Source organism: Esox lucius, chromosome 2, assembly GCF_011004845.1.
Source record: "Esox lucius isolate fEsoLuc1 chromosome 2, fEsoLuc1.pri, whole genome shotgun sequence".
Classification (NCBI taxonomy): Eukaryota; Metazoa; Chordata; class Actinopteri; order Esociformes; family Esocidae; genus Esox; species Esox lucius.
The window spans coordinates 18,353,230-18,372,122 of NC_047570.1; the positions used below are offsets into that span (position 1 = coordinate 18,353,230).

The 18,893-nt window shown below is 40.4% G+C and overlaps 1 protein-coding gene across 1 annotated transcript; it reads right to left on the reverse strand.

Annotated features, from left to right (window-relative positions):
- Positions 1 to 9,636: 9,636 nt before the first annotated feature.
- Positions 9,637 to 18,435, reverse strand: LOC117593345. Its single transcript, XM_034288212.1, has 2 exons — positions 18,367 to 18,435; positions 9,637 to 10,490 (listed from the first exon to the last, which is right to left on the reverse strand). Exons 1-2 carry the CDS (start codon positions 18,413 to 18,415, stop codon positions 9,718 to 9,720), a joined length of 822 nt encoding a protein of 273 aa, XP_034144103.1. The 5' UTR covers positions 18,416 to 18,435; the 3' UTR covers positions 9,637 to 9,717.
- Between the last annotated feature and the right edge of the window lie 458 nt (positions 18,436 to 18,893).

Here is an 18,893-nt window from a genome sequence, read left to right on the forward strand (position 1 = left end):
ACTGGGTAATGTATTACATTAGGAGTCCTACTGTTAGAGGGAAATTGACTTGGATCAAATACGTTTTCCCAATTAAATATATATTAACCATAATAGGGCTGTCCGCTGGTGTGAATATGAGAGTCTCTTTCAAAATAGCAGAGCCTGCCTCTGCATCCATTTATATATTTACTTAGGGACTTTATGAGAAAAAGGTCTACAATATGTTCCTCTTACTTTCTGCTGGAGTCGTTGCAGAAATAATAGGTGCAGCATGGAATGGTAATGCATTATTAAAGCCGGCTGAATTATGCTCTCCAGCTCAAATGATGGCCTGTCCTCTGCAAAATTACAGGGATGAGACACAGCGGGCAAAGAGGGGCCAGTGCCAATTCTGTCCTTGTAGGCTTTGAATGGAAACTAATGTTCAACTAGAGCGCCTGTGATTAGGGTAGACTATGATTCATAAAGCGCTGGCAATTTGCCATATTTTTTGCGTCAACAGAAAAAAACAAACAGACAAAAACATTTTGTCCTGTCTCGGCCTGACCCCATGACCAAAAACACAGCTTTGGAATTTCTCATTTTTCCTTTTGACATGACATGCAGAAGGGTGCACAGCAAGGCGAAAGAATCAGGAGTATATCTATGTCTTTTAAATGTAAAATCACAGCCTCCTGAGGGCAAAGTAGGAGAACATTGTGGTTGTAAAGACCACTGTAAAGTCCCATCAGCAGGCACATGGCATGGAGGAGAATGATAAAACCCACTGCCCGAGGACAAACAATCAGGTGTTAAAAAATCCCATTCCAGTTTTCTAGAACAAGACTGAAATGAGGAGAAGGACTCTAATTCAATAACTCTGAGTGAGAATAATCATGCCCTTAAGGTGGCTCTCTGGCCTCACCTCATAACTCCATTACTGTCTTATCAGCCAGCCCTGTCAGCAGGGAACATGGCAGGAGGTTCTCAAATGGCTTTTTATTCACCCCTCGTTTCATTAGTTCTATCTCTCTACGGGTGTGCAGCAGCTCTGATTAGTGGAGAGACTTATGGAGACAGACAGACACCCCATTCTCTAATTCTTTAATAACACACACATACATACACTAACCCACACGCAGATGTGCAAGTAGACGAATAGAGATGCACTTTCATGCAGGCGCGTGCACACACACACACCGACATACAATGGGGCTTTCCTATTGATCTCCATTAAGAATCTGATGAGAGGCAATACATGTCAGGATTTAACTGGGAGCTAGCAGTCCCGGCAGCCATCCACCACAGAATAATCACTTATGTCCCAGGATGCTCCTCATGCTCAATAACAGTTTGATTCAATCTGACAGACTAACATTACAGTTGCAGGGACGAGGAGATACAGTAGAGGTTGTTGTTGCTTATTGCATGTAATAAATAATATGTGCTTGTCAGTAGATCTGAGCCGTTATCAAAACACTAGAGACAGCACATCATTCAGAGTCTGCTATGAGCAAAGCTCAGCTTCTCTTTTCTAACCAAGCATGATGTCTCCCCCCGGGGTCTTTCTGTCAAGATACATGAACAATTTGTTTCATTACAGTAACGAGAGGGCTGTGCTTTAGAAATCAGTCCCTGCGTTCATCTTCACGCCTGTCAAAGTGTAAAAAATCCACTCAAATTTTAGCACAAAAGGAATCGTACACTAAACATGGAATCCTACATAAAGCGATTGGGAGAGTGTGTAGCATAAAATAAATGTTGCTGTCATTTCAATTAAATGATTTGTAACTGTAACTCATTTACATACTGCATCCTAATTTCACTGTACATTTCCTTTAATCTACAGAGCATCACAAGCGTTTAATTAAGAATTATCATTATCTAAACAGATCATGGAACATCTGTGTCTGTACATGACACTGTTGACTTATGGCCCAGTACAGTGCCTTTGGACATTAGGGGCTTCTTTCATGTAAAAAGCTAGAAACAGAATCTTGCACAATGGAAGAAATCCTGCAAGTCATAATATTAAATCTTATCTTAAAGTTGCTGACATGCATCCCTAAAAATCTGATAAACTACATCTCCAGGATATCCAGACTGTACTGTCCCTCATCAATTACCAAGCAAATCAAATCAAAACACCTTTGGGTCAATACACATTAGATTATAATTCCCCTTCACCTCAAAGGATATACAGTTTGGTTCCATTTACCGGAGACACTAACCAAAATATTTTGGTTTCTGGTGTATGATCAAACCAAACGACAAAAGATCACATTAGGTGTAGCTTGACTGCCACTGTCCTCGTTCTCCATGTTTCATTGCGTTTAATGTGTAATTTAATGTCAGTTAATGTGAGTGATGGAGAGTGAGAAAGTAGCTGGGGGATGGAGGGGTGAGGGCAAGGAACCTGGGAATGGAAGGGGGGACACAGTGCTGGAGGAAGAACAGGAAGGGCAGGGTGGTTGGGTAAGGAGAGAGGGGAGGGCAGGGTGGTTGGGTAAGGAGAGAGGGGAGGGCAGAGTGGTTGGGTAAGGAGAGAGGGGAGGGCAGGGTGGTTGGGTAAGGAGAGAGGGGAGGGCAGGGTGGTTGGTTAAGGAGAGAGGGGAGGGCAGGGTGGTTGGGTAAGGAGAGAGGGGAGGGCAGGGTGGTTGGGTAAGGAGAGAGGGGAGGGCAGGGTGGTTGGGTAAGGAGAGAGGGGAGGGCAGGGTGGTTGGGTAAGGAGAGAGGGGAGGGCAGGGTGGTTGGGTAAGGAGAGAGGGGAGGGCAGGGTGGTTGGGTAAGGAGAGAGGGGAGGGCAGGGTGGTTGGGTAAGGAGAGAGGGGAGGGCAGGGTGGTTGGTTAAGGAGAGAGGGGAGGGCAGGGTGGTTGGGTAAGGAGAGAGGGGAGGGCAGGGTGGTTGGGTAAGGAGAGAGGGGAGGGCAGGGTGGTTGGGTAAGGAGAGAGGGGAGGGCAGGGTGGTTGGGTAAGGAGAGAGGGGAGGGCAGGGTGGTTGGGTAAGGAGAGAGGGGAGGGCAGGGTGGTTGGGTAAGGAGAGAGGGGAGGGCAGGGTGGTGGGGTAAGGAGAAAGGGGAGTGCAGGGTGGTTGGGTAAGGAGAGAGGGGCTGCACGTTAGAAGTGGATGCCGATTGATACAGTAAATTAGGTTGATGAGGTGTTGAAGATTTGTGTTGGTGTGTGGTAGGTGTGTGGTAGGTGTGTGGTAGGTGTGTGGTAGGGTAAGTGTGCAGAAAACACTGAATTACGTGTGCGTAGGGTAATCATAAGGGACAACGTAGGTAGGTATAAAATCTAATGCACGTGAACACGAGAGGTGTTTACATAACATTTTACGTCAACATAAAATGCAATGTTGGTAGAAATAAGAGGAATGTGAGAGTACATCTTCTGGTAAGGGTATGGATGCAGAGAATTGCTGTGCTGATTAGAGACAGCGGCTTGGAAGTTAGGGCCATAGTGTTGCTTTCGTAAGTGATTATGTGGCCCTCTGAGACGTTTGGTGACTCAGGGCTCTCTGGGCAAACAGCCACACTGAGACTATCAACTCATCCATCTGGCCTGAGATCTGGTATAATCATTCCCCACTCCTCTCTGCATGACATTAGGCCTGAGCTCCAGCTATGACTACATCTTACCCACCCCCCTGGTGTATCACAGCCCTTTACCATGCATCCATCTACAACGCTGCCTCGCCTCCTCAACGGCTACAATTCACACGTCCTCCCTTCCTTTCCTGCATGTGATGCATGTGCTTAGACACAAGATTCAGTTCATGATAAATAGCATATTATACTTTGAAATGAACAGGTCCATTTTCAATGTAACATAAAAAGATGACAGCATTAGGTCTGAATGATTGCTCTCCCTACCTGGGATAAGCTGTTTTTTTTTCTTCTTCTCTGCTCTCGGTCTACACTTCAAATGTTGCTTTTTAAATGACTTCCATTTTCCATTCGCAAACAGAAATACATTTTACACCATGTGTGCGCGTATGCATGTGTGTGTATGCGCGTGTGCGTGTGTGTATGTGTCTCTGTGCCTGGCTGTTTTTCTGTACCTTGCGGCACTTCAAAAGAGTTGCTCTCTCAGAAGCAGATTGCCCTCTTCAAGGTTAAAGCTGAGAGGGAATTTTGCATGATGGACTCCTGGCAGCTGCATCCCTGCTTGCCCATATCTGCTTAGCCTTGAAGGGGCCCGAGGCATCGCTATGATTAACAATTTCTCCACAAACAATCGGCCATCAAAGGGTGATTCCAGTCATCAATTGGTTTGGTCAATTTCCGCATGTTTGAATGTTGACTGGTCTGTTCCAATAAAAACGACTACAAACCAACTGAAACATTGAAGCCCACCTGTTTGTTAATCATGTCTACCTATGGAATAACACACATTTTCTAAACCAGCTTCGAAAAAATCGTTACGTTTTATGTCATACACATTCTTGCCACTCCAAACGCGCAGCTGTAATTGCAAGGACTATATACTGTATCTTACATACAGCATTGAATGTAACGGTGAACCAGAGCAAACAAAGAAATAAAGATTATTTTCCAAGTGAAACATTGTTCCTAAACGCTGTTATTTGAGTACAGAATGTATTTGACCAGCGTATGTAGGATAATGCATGATTTCTGGACAATATAGAATTGTTAAGACCTTTCAGTCAATCATAAGACCTTTCAGTCAATCATATCTTATTGGTTTTTAAAAAGGGCTCTGAGAGCATGTTCTCACACTTCGCCTGCAGTTTGACCAGGGTTAGCGGTAAAGATGAGATGCTAGTGTGTTTCAGTTTTGTTAGCATGTCTTCCAGGCGTGTTAAGATAGAATGCCTAAGACAGGCAACAGAATGTCCGGATAGCTTTTTTAGGAAACATTTTTGAATAACATGCACCTTACATGGATCACATTAACCACGTTTTCCATGCTTTTCTGGGATGTATTCTTTATATTTTACTGAAGCTAATGTTGATATTTTGACACTTATGTGATCTAGCAAAAATGTCTTGGAAAGTAAATTATGAAATGTGAAAAAGTGGATAGGCGATATAGGTACATTGTCTCATTTGGTTATTTTGCTATTTCAGAAAATGTTTGATGCAAATAAAGTCAAATTTCTGCATCAAACATACACCCACATACACACACACATATAGGAAGTAAAAAATTTTTTTATAAATGCTTGGCCATCTGTTTGTACACGATCCTATGGTACTGTGCCTTCTGTTTACCGTTTAAATGACAACAAATGTGTTATGATATATTTTGGGAATACACGCCCCGGCAGTGTACACTATAGACACACACACATCAAGTGCATATCTTGCTTGTCCATTCTTTGAGAAATCGAAGTTGTAATTTTTTATGCAAATGTACCATCCTTAACGCTGGAATCATCCCTGTTTAAACCTAGTGTTGTTGTTTGTTGTGGTTCATTTACAGTTTGCGTCTAACAGGCCGATTATGTCTTAACACAACGGAAAGGAGCTATCCAGATCAAAGGTGCTGAATCGGATAGAACGAGAGTATGAAACAAGACGAATGCCTAATATTAGGGGGGAAACGATGGTAACCGATTACCTTCTTCCGAAAGCGAAGTAGCTGATGGATGGTTTAAATGACTAAAATAAAATTTGATAGCGACACATTAAAGTGCGAAAGGTCATATCTCATTAGAAAAAGATTGATACGAATTGCTGTTTTTGGTTGCTATACCTGTTGCTCTGTCCACTATACTGTCTTCTTTCAACCGATCCAAACACACACGTACACAGTAAATACATGTATCTTACCTTCAGCATTTGAGCATTTTATTGCTTAGACATAAGAAACATTTCGTCCTTCAATTCTCCATGGTTTCTGCCTCACGCATAAACGGGTTTGCTGGTGAGGACCTTTCAGATGGTGTACTATGTAGCCTAAATCATGAATTACCGCCAACCAACATCACGTTCATCTCTCTCTCTTAAGCTACTCGCTTTCTGTTCCTCTTCCTCCGGTGATCTGTAGCTTAGTCTCTTGCTATCTGTTGAGGAAGAACGATGACTGCTGACTGCCGGTGTCGCTGCCATGTGTGTAGAGAGGTCTAGTGTTGTTTCAGTCCTGCCTCTTTAAAGAGCAGTTCACCCGACAGGTGGCCTGTCAATCTGTTGAACATCTGTGACGTCACATCGAGGAAGACACTAGATGTTCGTAACAAAATTCCCAGTTTTTTCTTTTTTTAATTACCACAACTAGGCAATCTTCCACCATCTAACCACTGAACAGATTATGTATATGCAAGAGTTAATGTATTTGTATTCGAATGTCTTGGTCGGTATATATGCATCTGAAAATATTTCCTACTTAGAGCACACACAAGGACCAGATTTAGCTTTTCATCCAGCTAATTATTAGAATCAGATATGCTAAATTAGGGCTGGAGAGAACCTACAGGATGGTAGCTTTCCAGGAACAGGGTTGGGCAGCCATGAGATACAGATGAGCTCTATCTGGATATTTCATACTAAACACAAACCCAAACATTCTTTTTATAATGAAACTGATGTAGTGTTTTCTTTCTTTTTTTTCTTTCTTTTTTTTTTTTTACAATACCAGTTAATGTTGTATTGTTGCTCTGTAATGGTGAGCCCTGTATATAAGGAGTGCTTAATGATACCATTTACCTACTTTAGCGTTGAATAATAAAAAGCCTGTACCCCAGGGAGGGGCTTGCATTGTGTTTCCACACTGTAGTTCATCACGCTCCCTGACGATTCCAATCAGCCACACAGAGCGCCCAGGAGATAAGGGCTTTGCTACCTGCCATGAAAACCAAGCTGGGGTTCAAAGGTCACTGGACCAGATGTCCATACTCGGTATCAGTGCTTCAACACACACACCTGTCCGCGAAGGGGATGGGTTTGCTTAGGCAGGGTCTAGGTAATTCACTGGGCTTGGTGAGAGCGAACATCTGCTCATGTATTCTCTATCTTCCCAGTCAACGGGAAAGCAGGGTCACCCACCAGGTGCCTCACTTCCAGGTAACTGCCCTGACTTAATGACATTTCCTCTGGTAGGGTGTAAAACCTCAGACAAAGGTGATCCTCTCCAGCCGTGCATGCATGCTGCAAAACCATGGCCATCATTTAGGACCTAACCAGAAATCCGATTCATTTGATCTCATCGGGTATGCCCATAACCTGGAGTCATGCAGCAAATGAAGAGATAACAAGTGACAAGCCTAATTTGATGACAACTGTTTTACATTGTGCATGAGTACACTACTCCCTCCAGCTGGCCCCATTGTGTGTATAAGTTCCTGTTGAGGTCAGGTGTCAGTCTGTTCTCACTTTCGCCCACTCACAGTGCCGCTTGGCCACATAGTGCTGTGCTCTTCATTTATAAAATGGAGAGAATAATTGATTGGCCAATCTCTATTCCATTTCTGCTCCTTCGCTCCGTACCTTGCTGTCCTCGAAACTCTCATTAGTGGTCTCCTACTGTTCACCCCATACTCCAGCAGCAGCTCTCCAAAAGGAAGTGTGAAATAAGGTACAAGAAAAAGTTATGCAATTTCATCTGTGTAGTAATGCAGTAGTGCATTGCAGGAAAAAACTTACTATAGTGAGTAGAAGTACTTAAGACAAATGTTCATGTTGCTTTGAGTTTAACCACAGTAGTTCATACAGACATTTATGCAGTCTTTAGCTTTACTATATAAGGTGACACAGACTTGGATATTTAGTATACAACAATATTTAACATAAAGATATGAATACTAAATAGTAATATAAAAAACAGACATGGAGACATTCTAGACCCGCTAATATATAAAGTCTGTTATTCAGAATAGCTCACCACATACGACAACACTAGTTTAAAGCAAACAACCATGCACCACCAAGAGTCACCCAATCTGTTAGGACACCCACACAAACCCACACAAACACATGGTCTCTCTCCCTCATTCTGCTTTTCTCTCTCTCTTTCTCTCTGTCTCTCTCTGCCTTTTTCCATCTCTCTCTATATATATATATTTCTCCTGTCTCCCCTGTTCCTGTTGAACACACATAAAAGTGACCACTCGTACGGTGACACCAATCAGATCTAGGTCCAAAAGGTTTCCCACATCATTTACAGGTATCATGATGGCTATTGAACTTTCTTAATTCAAATAAGAACAATTACTCCGTCCAACGTAAATAACCATCTATTCCCTACAGGCCCCAATACACACACAGACACACACTCACACATGACGTGAGTTGTTAAGCTCTCTCCTTCCATTCTTCTTCTCTTTCTCCCTCCCTCCTTTGTTTGGCACACAGATATTTCCATGGCAACAGGCATTAGAGTAAAAAGCAACCAATATTTTCCTGAGCTGTTTTTCAGCCAGTGGCAGACTTTCCTCTTCAGCGTACAGGCTGAATCTTGGCAAGCAAAACAGGATGCGAGTGCAGAACAAGGCCCACAGATTGGGTGGGCGAAACACACCAGGACGGACTCTTTTACTGGTGTTATTCCTACAACAATTAGTCAACTATTAAAAACAGCGCTCCCTTTAAAAAAAACAAGTCTATATAAAGTTTATATTATAGTGTCAAATAAGGGTTACTTGACTTAGTGGGACCAATATGACGCTATATATATATAACACTATAATATATAAATTTCATAATTTCTGCCAGTAGTCAATCCAGTTTTATACAACAGATTTTGATTTGCAGTATGATTGGCTTAAATGGGTTTCCAAGCCTTTAACAAATCACTGTTATCTGCACTGTCAGAACTAGCCTACATCCCTTAAGTACTACTGCACTGTATGTGATGTATTATTAAGCCAAAGTCCTGACCGTAACAAACGACATTGCAGACAATTTCTCTCACCTCAAATCCATAACCAGAAATAACCACAGTATGTCATATTAACACAAAACTTCCCTAAGCCTTATTACATAGCAGCCTTGATATAGACTGGTTATATAATGACCTTCAACATTTTGTTGAATAGATCCCATAGTGCCTCTTTAACTGATGAAAATGCTGTTGAGGCTCAAACACACGTTTGCCAGGAGAAGGTAGGCTACTAACACCTTTGAACAAAATGTGGTGTTAATCTTTGTTATTGCAATGATAAAAAAAAACATTGTTGTAACTTGATGATTGTTGTAGCAAGATGATGAAAAAACAATGCAAGTCATACATAAAATCACTCATAACCAAATACAGGCTAAGACGAAGTCAGCATTGGTGGGCCAATTTTTTATTATATGTACTCAACAATAAAATCCAAGCTCTGGATTATAATATAACTATAGATGTCTGCACAGCTTTTAATCCTGAAATATCCCTATTAACCCCTCAAATACTGTTCTCTTAAATAATATTTTTTTCTGTCTTGTCTTACCTAAGTATAGTTTTCTTTCTTCCTTTTCATACTTATTTGCCACTAACTCTATCCCATGTGTTTTTACAAGGTATTTTACCTAGAATTGATTTAGAGATTTTTTGCATGTATTTTAGAATAATTAATTAAATAAATAACATTAATAATTCAAGTTTATTTAGTGAATTATTTTACTGAGAATTTCCATCTCCCTCTATACAAAAATCACTGAATATGAATCAGATTGTCATAACACACACACACACACACACACACACACACATATATATATGTGTGTATATGTGTGTGTGTGTGTGTGTGTTATGTATTATGACAATATAAAAGTTACCACTTTTCAAAAGACTACCAGTAACTATGAAAAGCTAGTCTGTGGACATGGAGGCTGGTACAGTCTGTAGACATGGAGACTGGTGGAGTCTGTGGACATGGAGGCTGGTAGAGTCTGTAGACATGGAGACTGGTGGAGTCTGTGGACATGGAGGCTGGTAGAGTCTGTGGACATGGAGGCTGGTAGAGTCTGTAGACATGGAGGCTAGTGGAGTCTGGACATGGAGGCTGGTACAGTCTGTGGACTTGGAGGCTGGTACAGTCTGTGGACATGGAGGCAGGTACAGTCTGTGGACATGGAGGCAGGTACAGTCTGGACATGGAGGCTGGTACAGTCTGTGGACATGGAGGCAGGTACAGTCTGTAGACATGGAGGCTGGTACAGTCTGTGGACATGGAGGGTGGTACAGTCTGGACATTGATGCTTGTACAGTCTGTGGACATGGAGGCAGGTACAGTCTGTGGACATGGAGGCAGGTACAGTCTGTGGACATGGAGGCAGGTACAGTCTGTAGACATGAAGGCTGGTACAGTCTGTGGACATGGAGGCTGGTACATTCTGGACATTGATGCTTGTACAGTCTGTGGACATGGAGGCAGGTACAGTCTGGACATGGAGGCTGGTACAGTCTGAACATGGAGGCTGGTACAGTCTGTGGACATGGAGACCGGTACAGTCTGTAAACATGGAGGCTGGTACAGTCTGTGGACATGGAGGCTGGTACATTCTGGACATGGAGGCTGGTACAGTCTGTGGACATGCTCTGCCTCATCCAGGCTTCCTCAGGATGATGCCGTTTCAACTGAGCTATTCCAAACCCACAAAAAAGGAAAAACTACAATATTAAACAGTGCTGAATATAATGTTAATTATGTCACATGGTAGGACAACACATTTTGTTTCAGCCTAAGATGGAAAAAGTCATCTAGAAAATGTTGAAGCAGTTCACAATCAAATAACAAATTATTGACAGGGGAATGGTTGAATTACAATTATTTTGAGACCTCCAAAAACATTTGTTGAATATAGGGGGCTCATCTCTCATTCAGGGGGTCTCAGACCACCTTGGCCCCACGGAATTCACACTCCGCTGTTACTGTCATTTTAGGCTGCTGTGGTAAAATAGAACGAAACCACAATTGCAGTCAAATATTCCTCTTTCTTCCCTGGCGTTTTCACAGCAGAACCTACACTATATTCCCTCTGAGCTGGGCATGGCAATATCAAGTTTTCTTTGAAATCTGAATAAACAGCACCACTTACTCAGACAGATTGTGTCAAGAACCTTAAAAAAATGTCACTCTGTGAAAGCCAGAACTATTTTTATGAATTAACGTTCCACACAATTTGATGAGGATGCAGTGAGTCACGTAGTTGGAGGTCTGAATGAGGCTTCCTTCAAAATGTCAGACAGTTTTTACTGCTTTTTAGATGGCAACGGATAAAAAAATAATAAATCCATGTGCTTTTAAGCATCGAAAGTAACATGTTTAGCCATGTCCATCACATATTTTCAACTGTAACTGCATGCCAATTCCCTATCATAAGTTGCCTTTTCTAAAATGGCCCGGCCCACCACCACGTCTAAACAGTGCTGGAGGAACCACTTACTAAAATGCAGCCTCGCTCCTAAACCCCTGCCTCCTCCATACTCCCTTCAACATTCCTCGTAGCCCCCTGCAGAACAAAGGAGCTTTTCACAGATGAGAGGCAGGTGAGAGCCACCAAATGGAGCTCAAGTAGGCCCCAGCCTTCCTCTCCCCTCTGTGGATAGCATGAGCCTACTGCTCTCTCTCTGGTCTCCCTCTGTCACCCACAGCTCTAGCCCATCTCCATAATACATCTCAGACTTCTGCTAAAAGCCTCAACAGGCAAGGATGGTCTAATTGGATTTCAAGAAATAAACTAATAATGTAACATATTCAGGAAAACGAAGGGCTGAATGTGTGTGTCCTCAGAACAACCTGGACAGACATGGATACAGCTGAACCGTGAAGCCCCTATTAGAGAGGATACAGTGTACATATGTTAATGTTCGCTAAGAAACTGTAATGTTCTTTCCCTTATTTTTCTGGGGTCTGTTTTTAGGTTAGCCTATACTGTAACAGGCTGCAATCAAAGAAAATTATAAGGTGTATAGAGTGGCCATGCATGGAACAGGGATAATTGGTGTAAGACCCATTATGTTGCACTCAAGGCCAGGCGTGCAGTCCTCCCCACAGCTTTTAGCCATTTTCACTATTTTTGGTGCTCTCCCTTATACACTGGTCCATCGATGCTAAAGCACGGAGAATCACAGAACAAGAACACTAATTCATTTGCTTTATGTCATAAAACGTCAAACTAACATTATGTAATTTCTTCAAATATTTAATGAAATATATATATATATGTATATATATATATATATATATATATATATATATATATATATATATATATATATATATTTACTACAATAAAACAACATGATTCTGTATTTTGTACTTAACTACAGGGGCATATATATATATATATATATATATTTATATATATATATATAGAGAGAGAGAGAGAGAGAGAGAGATATTTCATAAATGTGCACTGCACAAAACAGTCATCACCTTGTTTTTTTAAAAGGCTAATTGTACCTGGGGTCAAAATATTCTGAAGGAGGGTAACTCTCATCTTGGCTGATCTGTGACAAACTAGCACCTCCCACCACACTGGGGCATTGTTGCCATACATACACAATTAACAGGAAACAGATGTGGGAATTATATAGTTCTACAGCAGCACAAATGGATTCTTAACAACACTCAAGTTTTATTGATCACATGCACATTATTGCCGATGTTGTGGGTTTAGCAAAAGGCTTGGGTTTCATAAGCATTTCACAGCACCAGTTTGCAAAATAAAGCCAGGCAAATGTAACCATGTTTTCCCCTCAAATGACATGTTGTTCCACTGGGTCAATCAATGTATTGTAACTGCTGGACATCTATGCCAAAATATTTAATTCACACACTATATTTAAGATGCAATAATTGCAATAGTTACTAACATTTATTTGATAAGGGACTAGTGTTAGTCTGAATTCTATGCTTATGTATCGCACTGGATCCAAGGAATGCTCTCTCTCATTTATCTGGTGTCCTGTTGAATCTTACGAGGACGTGAGTCTTTGGACCATCCCTTAGAACTATCTGGCCTGACGAATCACAAAAGTCCATGTCCAAAGTCCTTTTGGTTGTGTTGCAGATCTAATTGCTGCCCAGCGAATACTGCTGTCACTGCCCACAGCTCACCTGGTTTCATGTCCGATACATGTCCTTGTCCAACTGGTTGTGCAGCTGGTCTGTATTCAGCCTAAAGACTCTATACACAGCCCAGATGCAATTACTGACCCGTTAGTTGGCAAAAAAGGTTCACCTGGCACAGTCAGAAAAGGACTGTCCACCCAGCTCTGCCACATATTTCGTCCTAGGTTCATATTCAACAAGATAAGTTTTACTAGTCAACACAGTGTGACTGGTATATTATTATTTTTGTAAGCTTGACAGTGCTTTTTAACATGTACCAATTTTTTGTAATAAGCTAATATTCAATGTTTTATTTTTGTGCCAGACCACACCAACATACATTTTTAGTTGGTCAGAAACAACAACTCTGAGAAATATTGCCTTGAGCAATATAGGTCCATACATGCTGCATCTTTTTGCAGCAATCTATTTCTGCAGTATCGATGTGTAACAGTAATGAATGTGAGCATGCCAAATAGAACACACAAAACTTTGTTTTCCCATACAATGCCAAAGAAGACAAAGATGGCTTACAAGCATCTAAAGTATTCCAAATACAAAGAAAGGTAATTCCCATTATATTGGGAGGAAAGTCAGAAACTAGATACATTCTAATAATGTATGCAACTTACAGTTTTGCCCCGATTGCTTACAAGCATTGAACAATACAGAAGTTACAGTAACAAAACTCTTCACACAGTCAGCACAACGGAAGTGCATGCCAGCCAAACTGTGAATCATTTCTCATTGCTTTCACACAAAATGCATTCAATGAACACATTCCCCAAAAGTATTTTCTCATTCAAACTCAACCACCCACAATACAATATATTCAAATCATGTTTTCTCAAATGCTTACACACTGTTCTCAAAACGGTTAAAAACACATTCAAAACAGAATGATGGCAACTGGTGTGCATTTCTGCAGTAACCAGAATAAAATGTAATAATTGTTTTGATATTTGTTAGAAAATGTTAATTATGTTAGAATATTTGGTCAATCCAAACACAGTTGATTGCAGTTTCAACTGAAAATTGACCCAAGTGTTGTACACTGTGCCCTTTGAGAGAAACGGCGAATGTGTGAAAGAACTCCGGTATCAATATATCCAGGTAAGATGTCTGTTCAATAACCAAACAGGGTATTTACACATTTAAACATAATGTAAAGTACTGTAAAACTATAGATCTACTGTTTTTTTAGAGAGTAATGGAGATGGAAGCAAATCAAACTGCACATAAATTCATCTTTGTGAATAAAGCTGGATTCAACCTGGAAAAAACACACCACAGGGGACAAAATGTGATTGGATAGAGAGCAACCATGGCTGTCCCAGGCCAGAGAGGTGCTAACATCACAATGTGTGCAGCACTGTCCAATGATGGTTTGTTGTTACACAAACCACTCATTGGCTCTTTCAATACACAGAGGCTAGCGATTATACTATACTTGCTGAAGTTAGTTTTTGTTGCAGCCCTGGAATTTGGGTAAATTAGATTTTTGTTTATCAAAAGTAAAATTTACTATATGCAAAGATGTAGAAAAAATAAAGGATATTCCTTCAAATTGCTGCGTTTGTGCTTCATTCTTGTTCCATATACTTTAGTAAAGTCATTAAAGTGAGGTGTTTTTCTTATTCTATGATCAAATACTGATTTATGTGAAACATAATTTAAAAAACCTACAAGATAAAACTTTGTCATTTATGTAATCATCCCTGTTGTTAGTGTTTTTAAGTCAGTGTGTTATGAGTGACGTGTGTGTTTCTGAATGAGAATTGTTGCCAGTGTTTTGGTGGAACAAGCTTGTTTTGAAGTGTTTGGTGGTTTTAGTGAGTTTTGGGGGTGAGATAAACTGTTTTGCAACAATGCATGTTGGTAATGCACACTGTGTGAAGAGTTTTGTTATTTTGGTTTCAGTATTGACCAATGCTTGTAAGCAATCGAGAAAATTTTTATTAACAATGTACCACAACTTAAATGTGTGAAGCTAGATTTACAAGCATCGGTCAATACTGAAGTCACACTGTCAAAACTCTTCACACAGTCAGTGAAACAGAAGTGTATGTGGACCAAACTGTGAATCATTTTTCATTGCCTTCACACAAAATGCATTGAAAATAAACACATTCCCCAAAATCCATGAACCCTTTTCTCATTCATACTCCACAACCTCCAAAACAATATTTTCGCAGCACATGTTATTTTTTCAAATGCTTACACACTGTTCCCCAAACTGTTAAAAACACATTCAAAACAGAATGATGGTAACTGTTGTGCATTGCTGCAGTAACCAGAAATATATAGGAAGTATTAGTAGATTATTTAATCATTCCAAACACAGCAGATTGCAATGTCAGCTGAAAACCTACCCAAGTGTTGTACACTGTACGCTTTGAGAGAAACCGTGAATGTGTGAAAGAACTTATGTATCAATATAACCAGGTAAAATGTCTGTTCAACGACCAAACAGGGGATATACACATCTACGCATAATGTAAAGTACTGTAACACTGTGGATATATTTTTCTTGAGAGAAATGGAGATGGAAGCCAGTCAAACTGAACATAAATTCATCGTTGTAGATGAAGCTGGATTCAGCCTGGCAAAAACATGCCGCAGGGGAAGAAATGTGATTGGTCAGAGAGCCACCGTGGATGTCCCAGGCCACAGAGGAGCTAACATCACAAAACATACAAGATAAAAGTTCACCATTTCTGTAATGCTCCATGTTGTTAGTATTTTTTAGGTCAGTGTGTTATGAGTGAGAATGTATGTTTCTGAGTGACAAGTGTTGCCAGTGTTACGGTTGAACAAGATTATTTTGAGACATTTATGAAGTGTTTTGGTGGTTTTAGTGAGTTCTGGAGGTGAGATTTATGTTTGTTTGGCCAAGATGCATGTTAGAAAAGCAGACAGTGTGACGAATTTTGTAATAGTGTTGACCAATGATTGTTAGCAATCGTGAAAAACAGTAAATAAACAAACTGTATAGAAATTATTCTAAATCAATTAATGTATTAATAAACTATTTTAATCTAGTCAAATATATGCAGACCTACTCTGAATTTAAAAATGCATAAACTTTGAGACAAAAAGTTTGCTAAAGCCAGCATTAGTAGCTGTTGTTGCATTGGGTTCCCTTTGTGGTCTTCACAACAGTCTATTCTGGGTATATCTGAAAATATTCAAAAATCTGTTAATACAGCTTACAAAACCCAAAACCCCAATTCTTAAGTTGTAGGGAACCAGATTGTTACCACAGCCTGGTGAGGAATTGGTTGTGAGGTGCTGATAATATGATAATAGTCACTGACAGGGAATTCCATAACAGGGATCATACACAAATCTTGTACATATGTAGAGGCTTCTGGGATCTCCATTAAAGGGAGGAACATGGCTGCTGTAACTTGGAGTCCTGTAAGGTTTTTAAAAAAAATTATGGAATTAAAATGAATTTGGAGAAGATACACAGGGCCAATGGTTTTGGGGGGCCACTTATCATAATAATGCCAATGTCATCTATAAGTGAGGAGGCCCAGACAAATATACTTTCAGGGAGCCATGATTCCTGGCCACGCCCCACCAACCAATACACATTGGATATACCTTTTATGGTTGCACGATATTGGACATAACTGACATTCCGACATTTTGTTTTTCTGCGACATGAAAAAACAGAGGATGTCTTCAGAAAGAGCTTTGGCTATCAACCTTGACAGTCTGTATCCTTCATTCTTCCCCAGCCCCATCCTCATCCTCTACAATTAAAATGTATGAAACATATGAAAAATGTTATATTTCAAAACAGGTTGCTAGGTAATAATATGTAACAGTAATTGTATAGCAATAGCAACATTACAAACTACAAGATGCTTTGTGGCCAAAGCACTGCAATCTGGTCCACTTGTTCAGGTGCAGCCTTCACCATGTTCGCGGCATTGTCTGTTGTTATACAGAGGAGACGACTCTCATCTAGGCACCAATCAGCTAAAGCTTCTCTCATCCCTGTTGCGATGTTTACACTTGTATGATCCTCTGGGAATAATGCAGTTTGCAAACAGCAACTTTTCAGGTGGAAGTCCTCATTAATAAAGTGTACGGTCAGACTTATGTAGGGCTCCGTTGTCCGGCTGGACCACAAGTCTGTTGTTGCTGTATAATATTCCACTTGTGACAGCTCTGTTTCAACTTGTCTTGCATTTCTCCCACAGCTCTGGGATGGCAACTTGAGAAAAATAGTTGCGTGATGGCATTACATACTTGTCAAGCAAACATATCATGTTTTTAAAAACCCTCTTTGGTAACCGTGTTAATTACCATGTCTTTGGCGACTTGAAATGTTATTTAATCTGTGATTTTTCTCTGCCGTTTGGAACCTTTCTTTTATGGTGTTTTTGCTTTGGATGGCACTAGATGCTTTGCACTCGTCATACGAAGATTTGTGGTGCCGCCTTAAATGATCAAACAAATTGTTCGTGTTGCCTCATGTTGTGGCAACAATTGCAAGGCACTCTCGACAAAGTACATGTTTTTGGTCAACATCCTGTCTGTAGCCGAAATATTTCCATATAATTGACAATGCATTTCTTTTTGCAACCAAATTCTCAATGTCGGCCTTTTTTGTCTGTTCCTCGCTCATCATTTCGTCACGCGCAAGCAGAGCCACATGCAGCAAATAATTCCGTGTTTAAAATAATAACAATTATAATTAACTGTGTATCCAATAACCCATAAATCTGAGTAAATTACGTTATATCCGACAGATATAGTTTTCAATTTGAAAAATATATATTGTAGACTGATATATGTTAATCTTACTAAATCGCACGTTCTGCGATGTGACTGCGGATGCGTACATCGCAATTTCGATGCTGAAACGATATATTGCGCAGCCCAATACCTTAAACGTGTACTTCGTTGTCATTGTACCAACAAACAAACAGACAGAAATACAAACACACATGCACATAGACACACACAATGAAGTGACCAATTTAGTTATATGTGCTCTATGTAGCTAGCCTATGACCGATATTAAGTGAATTGATTTAATAAAAAAAGACAAAAAAAAGATGTATTGCTATTTAAAAAATTAGATGTGTAAATCAACTCACCAATGCGCAGAAATTAAAAAAGATAAATGATAGATCTTGGTAACAGCATATATAAAATTATATCATACCTAAATACCTTGCCTGCACTTGCTTATGTCCAAATAAAATGTTGGTAAGGTTCCTGTTTGTATGAAACAAAGTATTTTTAATAAAAGCCTTTTCAGCGCTGAAGTCTGGTGTAGCGGTCCAATAGCCGACGTCAATTGTCGTGAAAGCAATTTAATTTAAATAACATTCACATAACATATATATTTTCGTTTCACAACGATAAAAACTTGCGCTCACCACACATGGTTGTGGCCCGATGACTGACTTTGAAGGCGTACAGACTCATTGACAATGTTGTTTTCTGATAACTAACATGGCGTTCTCCGTCGAACAAGCGCTGTTCCTTGTGATATTGGAATTGTTTCGGTGCCGTTGTAAGATATTTTTAGTTGCTTCCCAACAACCTTTTTTCCCAGATCCTTTTTATGAAGCTTGAAGGACAAACAGAACCAGACTTCCCATGTCTCCACACATTCCACGCCAAAACATGTTGGGCAAGACATCGTCTTTAGACCTCAGTATCTGGGGGATAAGTGTCCCACGTTCCCTCTGAAGGTGACGAGAGAAACATTGACATTTCACCCGTTTATACTATGATATAATGTACTGTATGTCTGATACAAAGTTTTGTTCATTGAAATAAAACTGTTGTAGTTTAGAAACACACACATTCCCCCTAGCTACACTGTGTTTCAGCCCATGTTGGCCAACTGTCTCTGCTCTTCCTCCCTGTCTCCCTCTACATACCTGCCTCCATAGCTTCT